The following is an 8002-nucleotide window of genomic DNA, read 5'->3' as shown; positions in this document are numbered from 1 at the left end:
TGGACCACTTTCTTACACCATACACAAAAATAAACTCAAAATGGATGAAAGACCTCAATGTAAGACAGGAAGCCATCAAAATCCTTGAGGAGAAAGCAGGCAAAAACCTCTTTGACCTTGGCTGCAGCAACTTCTTACTCAACACATCTCTGGAGGCAAGGGAAACAAAAGCAAAAATGAACTATTGGGACCTCATCAAGATAAAAAGCTTCTGCACAGCGAAGGAAACAATCAACAAAACTAAAAGGCAACCTACAGAATGGGAGAAGATATTTGCAAATGACATATCATAAAGTGTTAGTATCCAAAATCTATAAAGAACTTATCAAACTCAACATCCAAAAAACAAGTAATACAGTGAAGAAATGGGCAAAAGACATGAGTAGACACTTCTCCAAAGAAGACATCCAGATGGCCAACTGACACATGAAAAAATGCTCAACGTCACTCATCATCATGGAAACACAAATCAAAACTACAATGAGATACAACCTCACACCTGTCAGAATGGCTAACATGAACAACTCAGGCAACAACAGATGTTGGCAAGGATGCAGAGAAAGAGGATCTCTTCTGCACTGCTGACGGGAATGCAAACTGGTGCAGCCACTCTGGGAAACAGTACGGAGGTTCCTCAAAAAATTAAAAATAGAACTACCCTACGACCTGGCAATTGCCCTACTAGCTATTTACCCAAGAGATACAGGCATGCTGTTTCGAAGGGGCACATGCACCCCAATGTTTATAGCAGCACTATCCACAATAGCCAAAGTATGGAAAGAGCCCAAACCAAATGTCCATTGACAGATGAATGGATAAAGAAGATGTGGTATATATATATATATATATATATATATATATATATATATATACACATACATACAATGGAGTATTACTCTGCAATTAAAAAGAATGAAATCTTGCCATTTGCAATTACGTGGATGGAACTGTAGGGTATTATGCTAAGTGAAATTAGAGAAAGACAAATATCATATGACTTCACTCATAGGAGGACTTTAAGATACAAAACAGATGAACATAAAGGGAAGGGAAGCAAAAAGAATACAAAAACAGGGAGGGGGACAAAACATAAGAAACTCTTAAATATGGAGAACAAACAGAGGGTTACTGGAGGGGTTGTGGGAGGGGGGATGGGCTAAATGGGTGAGGGGCATTAAGGAATCTACTCCTGAAATCATTGGTGCACTATATGCTAACATGGATGTAAATTTAAAAATAAACAATTTTTTAAAAAAATATGGTTAGTATATTAGACTGAGCATTTAAAATAATTGAATACGCACTATATTCCCTTAGAAAAAAATTAAAAAGAAAGCACAAAAGTAGGTAGATTAAAATAGTTGTCGTTAGTTCTGGGAATTGGCATATGAACATATACTTGTATTAGTACAAGTTTAGTACATGTTTACGTAACATGTTTGTATTATATATATAATAAAAACATATATAACATTTTTAAAAAATGGCAAGCCAGATCTCTGATAAAGTGTTCGTATCCAGAATAAAGAACCCTCAAAACCCAGTAAGAAAACAAACTCAAAAACAAACAAACAAACAAATAAACAAAAAGGGCAAGAAATTTGAACAGGCAATTCACCAGATTTACCAATGGCAAATAAACACATGAAAAGGTGTTCAATATCTTTAGCCATTACAGAAACTCAAAGGAAAACCACAATGAGATACCATTACACACCAATTAGAATGACTAAAATTTAAAACATTGACCACTGAGGTTCCTGCGTGGCTCAGTCAGTTAAGTGCCTGACTCTTGATCTCGACTCGGGTCAGGATCTTGCAGTCCTGAGGTCGAGCCTCGGGATAGGCTCCACGCTGAGCTTGGGGCCTGCCTGGGATTCTCTCTCTCTCTCTCTTTCTCTGCCCCTCCCCCGCTCATGAGTGTGCAAATGCTCTCTCTCCCTCTGTCTCTCTGTAAAAATGAATAAATAAACTTAAAAAAAAAAATTGACCATAATAAGCATTGGTGCATCTGCGAGGGTTTGTGAGCAAACAGCTAAGAAAGAATTCTTGAGACATCTTTGGTGCAAAAAGGTGATTTTATTACAGCACAGGGACAGGACCGACAGGACCCGGGGGGCAGAAAGAGCTGCACTGGGGTTGTGAGGAGTGACTGCTTATATACTCTTAGGTTAGTGGAGGTAGGGATAGTGTAAGTCTCTAAGGAATTTGGAAGCAAGGCTTTCAGGACCTTGAGGGGCTGGCTGCTATTAAGATAAGGTTACTTTTAGTCTTTAATAAAACAACATCAATGCAGTAAGGCAGCCATGAGTGCCTTGAGCAACGTCACACTCTGCATGTTTCAGGTGTGTATCCGCGGGCTGCAAGCTGTACGCAGACGTAATTTAAGCTGCATTTCTCTTGCCTTTGTTTTCCTCATCATAGGGAAACTAGAACTCTCAGACACTGCTGGTGGGACGTAAAACAGTACAACCGCTTTGGAAAGCAGTCTGGCAGTTTCCCAACAAGCTTATAAACACGTCTGCCATATGACCTAGTCATTCCGCTCCTGGACATTTACTCAAGAAAAATGAAAGCATGCATGTATACAGACTTGGATGGAAATGTTCACAGCAGCTTTATTCATTATAGTGAAAAACTGCCCACAACCCAAATCCCATCAACAAGAGAACGGATGAACAAATTGTGGTATGTCCATACGATATCATACGATAAAATAAATTTTCCTTGGCCATAGAAAGGAAGAAACTATTGATACACACAACCACATGGGTGAACCTCAAAGTAATTATGCTGAGAGATAAGAAGCCAGACACAAGCGTATGTACTGTATGATTTCCATTCACATAAAATTCTAGGAAATGCAACCTAACATATTGTGACCAGAAGCAGATCAATGGCTGAGAAAGGGGGAAACTTGTAGGCATGATGTATATATGTTCATGAACTTGGTTGCAGCGATGCTTGCACGAGAGCACACATACCTCAAAACGCAGCAAACTGTACCCTTTGGTAACTACCCTTTGGTTACGTGCAGTTTCTTGTAGGTCAATACCTCAATCAGTTGTCTTTAAAAAAGGAAAAGGTAATCTCGCGCCCAGAGTGACAGGGCTGGTTAAGTGGCACAGAGCGATCCAAACGCAGAAGTCCGCGCCTAGAGCCCCACGTTCTCAGTCCCTGAGCTCCCGGTGACCAGAGCCCTGAAGAAAGTGCTGGAACGGGGCAGAGGCCCAGCGCGGATCTCGGCCGAGTTAACGATTACCGGTGGGCGGGCCCTCGCGGTCCCGCCCCGCCCTCTGCCCCGAGCGCCCGGCGCCGCCCTGTCGCCCCGCCGCCACCTGCCGCTCGGCCGCGTCCGCACCTGCGTCGCGCCCGCCATGGTGAGGGGGTCGCGCGCCCGCCGCCCGTGGGGGCCCGGGCGCGCGGGAGGGCGGAGGAGAGGAAAGGGTCCGACCGCGGGGGCGTGGCGGGGGGCGACGAGGGTGGAGTACGGTGCCTGCTAGCTCTGCGCCCGCTGGCCGCTCGCGGGCTCGGAGAGCCGGGATCTCCGCCCCGCGGCCGCCCGCACCCCTGGTAGTATCCCAGGGTGAGCCGAGACCGGGAGAGGGGCGGTGGCGGGTCCGTGTGACAGCGAGGCGGGAGCCCAGGCCTGGTCCTGCTCCCAGGCCCGTATAACCCGGCCCCCTCGCTGCCGCGGGCGGGGCTTGGGCGGTGGGCCCAGGGCGGTCAGTGGGGAGTGGGGAGAGGCATCTAGTGAGCCCGCAGACCTCTTCCCCCTCGGGCGCCAGTCCTCTTCCGTATTGAGGGAAGGGGGGCGTCCGAGTGTCTGAGTGTGAGAAGGAGGGAGGCTGGTTCTCTGTTCTGCGCGCCTGTTTACCGCCTTTCTCTCGTGCACTTTTGGCACAGGGTCCGGCCAAGCCCTCTGTGCACCCTGTGCTGCCCCCTGGCCTCCGAGCCAGCCCCTGGTGCCTAGCTCCAGGACTGTGCTCAGCAATAGGGACCTGACTGCTCAGGATCAGCCCTCCTCCAGGCTGGGTTTCCCCCCAGGAGGGCCCTGGCCCTGTGCTCAGCTCTGCGTCAACACCTCCACCCTTGGGCAGGTGAAGGTGGGCCCTGGCAGGGGAGGAGAGCCTAGCCTGGGGAAGCTTTACTAAACAGCCCCTTTGTGGTCCCAAAGCCTCCGGAGCAGGGGGGACTGTGGTAACAGCTGAGAGGGCATTTGGAAAGCTGTGGCTTGGAGGGAGGGGCGGTGGGGAGTGAGGCTGATTGTGTGGTGCACTGAGGCCCCAAAGATGCAGGGCAGGGCGGGTAATCAGTAACCCAACAGCACACTCCCCCACAAGGCAGAGGCCAGGCCTGACCTGTGATTTACCGAGCAAACACTGCCCCTTCCCCCCACCCGATCCCAGATCTGGGAGGAGCTTGTCATTTCAGCCCCAGGCTGTGACACTTGGGGGTCCCCAGAAGACTCTCGAGGAAGGGGTGCCTCCCAGGGGACAAGGGTACCCATCCACTTATTTCTGGGCCAAAGAACTAAGCAGTGGGTTCTGATGCCTGGGCTGACATCAGTTAATCCAGTTGCCTGGATACGTGGACCAGGCTTATCAGCCACTGAGAAAGGGCCAGCTCTGGGAAGGGAGCAGGGGTGGGGCGCTGGATGCAGATCTCTCAGAGCTGAGGAAAGGAGCCTGACGAAGCCAGGTCAGTCCAGAGAAAACAAGTGTTTTCAGGAGGCAGAGACAGATGGACCTCGAGGAGGCTGCAATCCTTTTCCGGATCTACCCCCACACCGGAGAGGCCCATCAGGCCTGCCAGCCCCAGGAGCCTCCTTTTATAAATGCAGGTGCCGTGCCCTTGGTAACAGTGGAGTCTACTAAAAGTGTCCCACTGGCTCCTCTTGCTGATCTGACAGTGGAAGTTCTTGGCCCCTTCTGCCCTTGAAGCCAAGGGAGGTGAGGGCCACAGGGTCGCCTGGCTGGAGGATGGCAGGACTGGGGCTTGAACCGGCCCTGCCAACTCGGCCCTCGCCTACCGGCTGCCTCAGGAAAGCTAGACTAACCTCCCTCACGTTCTCGCCCCTGATCTCATTGATTCACTTCTCCTTTAGCACTGTATTCTGTCCTGGGGGAGTGCTTTTCAGAAGTCTCGATTCTGGGATCCCTGGTGCCAGGCCTGGATCCTCCTAGGGACTGGAACTGACCTTGGCTTCCTTCTGTCTCTGAGGGTTCCACCCATGGCTGTGCCAGTTTGGGCTGCCTTGAGGGCACTTTGCACAGTAGGTAAACAGGATGAGGCCCAAGGTTTGCCAGTCGCCCTTGGCCAAGTTACTTCCACTTTGGGACTGAGCTCTGTTGGCTCGGGCTCCCCAAGCTGACAGAATAGAAAAGAAGGTGGGAGTCTGAAACCCCTAGGCCCGGCAGCCGGTACTCAGAGGCTACATGGGACCATGATGAATACCCACTGGGAGGTAGGGCCAGTGGATGTCAACTGTGCTGTGGCCAAGAGTCATCTGGAAGGTGTTTTAGGTGTTGGCTCCTCTGCCCAGCCCCAGGAGGCAGACTCAGAACCCCTTTGAGTACAATGCCTGTGTTCTCTTGGACTGAGGGGAAAGTAGGGGGAGGAGCACAGTGGTCATTTTGCCTTTCTAGGCCTCAGTTTCCTTGAGTAACAACAGCACTGGCATAGGGTGAACTGGATGAAGCCCAGAACAGAAAAAGTTTGGAGAATCCTGGGTACTCTTTTTCTGAAAGGTGGTGTACATTCGAATCTGGGCTTGATCTGTCTCATTAACTTAAGAGACCTATTTGGTGTGTGTGCGGGGCGGGGCGGGGGAGGGGGGAATCTGGCAGGCTTTGGGGTGGGGTGAGGGGGACTATTGCTCAACCCCAGGGACTTGCATCACACCTCAGGATCTTCTGTTCTTAGAGAGAAGTGTCCAAATCTAAGAAACGATTAGTGCCTGAGCCAGGGCCCCACCTCCAGGGCAGGGCGCCACCCTCAACACCTCCCTGTCAATTGCTTTAGAACAGCCCTCCCAGGCTGGCTACATTTATTTCCCCAGGGATGGGGCACTCTCCTGGATCGCAGAAAGAAATGCCCTTGGGCCTCTGTTGATTTTCTCTCCTAGGCTGGCAAAGCACACAGGCTAAGTGCCGAGGAGAGGGACCAGCTGCTGCCAAACCTGAGGGCCGTGGGGTGGAATGAGCTGGAAGGCCGCGATGCCATCTTCAAGCAGTTCCATTTCAAAGACTTCAATCGGGTATGGCACCGGGTGGGACAGAGCGTCTGAGACTGGGGCGATGGGGTCCCATTCCAGGACTTGTTCTCTCCCTTAAAGCCCTCCTACCCGAGACCCTCAGACACTACCCTGGTCCGGATGACTTGGGAGTGTCATCCTTGGGGACTGGAGAGTGGGGAGATGGGCCCTCCATACCTGGAACTTTTAGAAACAATCCTTCGAGGAAATGGGTCAAGTAGGAAACAAGACATCTCAGCAGATAACCAAAAGACTGGCCAGGACTCAATGTCTCTGTGGTGTTTCCACCTAGTTAGGTAGGGGCCCTAGGAACCAGACTTTCTTCCCACTTCGGAAGGACCGCCTCAAACGCCGGCGCAGAACCAGCCGCAGGGTGCCAGGGGGGTGACTAAAGCTGGACGGGTCTCCTTGTGGGGAGCGGGTCCATCCTGCACCTAGGTCTCGCCCCAGCTCGAAAAGGGGCCTAGAAGCCCTCTGTCTCTCAGAGCACTAACTCGGGTCTCACTTCACTACATAGGCTTTTGGCTTCATGACGAGGGTGGCCCTACAGGCGGAGAAACTGGACCACCACCCCGAATGGTTTAACGTGTACAACAAGGTGAGCGATGCCTGCCTGCTGGGTCCAGCCCAGCCTGTTCTGAAGGCCCTTCCCTGGGCTTCCCTAGGGGCCTCACCACCCAGGGGCTGCCTGTCCACTCCTCCTGGTCCTTTCAGCTCGTTCCTGGAATCAACGTGAACACCCCTGCAAAACAGTCAGTGTCACTACAAATTAAAGAAGGTGCAAATTAAAACACTCGTGAGAGAACTTGCGGTTGAGGTAGAGAGGAAGGAGACATTAAGGCGGCAAGACCCACAAAAGGCAAGACTGTGGGAACTGGGCGTATTCATTGCTAATAGCTCCAAATGACTTCAATCCTCCTCGGAGGTGTGGAGGAATGAAAAAGTAGTAACTGGAGCTAAGAATACCCACGCACAGCAAACAGATCGGCCTGCCTGACGAACAAACGCTGTCATTCAATGCCCTCCTTGTGCGAGTGGCGGGTTTACACTGTTGCTAGAGACTCTCAGGCAGGCAAGGCAGCCCCCTGGAGAGTTTGTAGTGCCTGGCCGCTGTTCTAGAATCCTTGGTGTGGCTGAGCCCCGTAGCCGTGACCCTCTCCTGCTCTTGGCAAAGGCAGCGGATGAGCTGGGCCCTAATCACTGGTTTTGTTTCAGGTCCACATCACCCTGAGCACCCATGAGTGTGCAGGCCTTTCAGAACGGGACATAAACCTGGCCAGCTTCATCGAACAAGTAGCAGTGTCCATGACATAGGCCCTGCCCTTCCTCGTGGAAGTCTTTGGGGGAAGTGGAGGGACTGATTTGGGAATCCAGGGAGGGAGCTGGGGAGCCCTGAGATGTTCTACAGCCAGAATTGCCAAGTGGACTCCGCTGCCTCCGTTTAGGGGAGAGTCCTTGCTGTGGTAAGAGGAGGTGCCAGCCTCACTGCCGACCACTCTTTATCCCCAGCGCTCTGGCACACATATGCTAATCGAGTACGATCTTCCCCTTCTGTAGGACTTCCCAACAACAGTAATGGTCTTCTTGCCAGGCTGTGTCTTGCTCCTTTTCTGATTCATTTCCCAAGAAGCTGTGTCTAAGATGCACAGTCTTAACTTAGAAGCCAGGACCCTAAAGTCAACCCCATCATATGTGACAGAAACACGTGTGCTTTTATGCCTCAAATAAAACTACTGTTTCACTCGG

At 51.1% G+C, this 8002-nt stretch overlaps 1 protein-coding gene across 1 annotated transcript; it reads left to right on the top strand.

The window, feature by feature from the left end:
• Positions 1-3177: 3177 nt before the first annotated feature.
• PCBD1 (pterin-4 alpha-carbinolamine dehydratase 1) lies at positions 3178-8002 on the top strand. The gene is made up of 4 exons (XM_027062195.2): positions 3178-3380; positions 6128-6259; positions 6774-6854; positions 7472-8002. The coding sequence occupies exons 1-4, from the start codon at positions 3378-3380 to the stop codon at positions 7568-7570; spliced, it is 315 nt and encodes a 104-aa protein (XP_026917996.1). The 5' UTR covers positions 3178-3377; the 3' UTR covers positions 7571-8002.

Source organism: Acinonyx jubatus, chromosome D2, assembly GCF_027475565.1.
Source record: "Acinonyx jubatus isolate Ajub_Pintada_27869175 chromosome D2, VMU_Ajub_asm_v1.0, whole genome shotgun sequence".
NCBI classification, from domain to species: Eukaryota; Metazoa; Chordata; class Mammalia; order Carnivora; family Felidae; genus Acinonyx; species Acinonyx jubatus.
The sequence above is the reverse complement of the archived record's forward strand: the minus strand, read 5'-3'. Positions and strand labels throughout refer to the sequence as shown.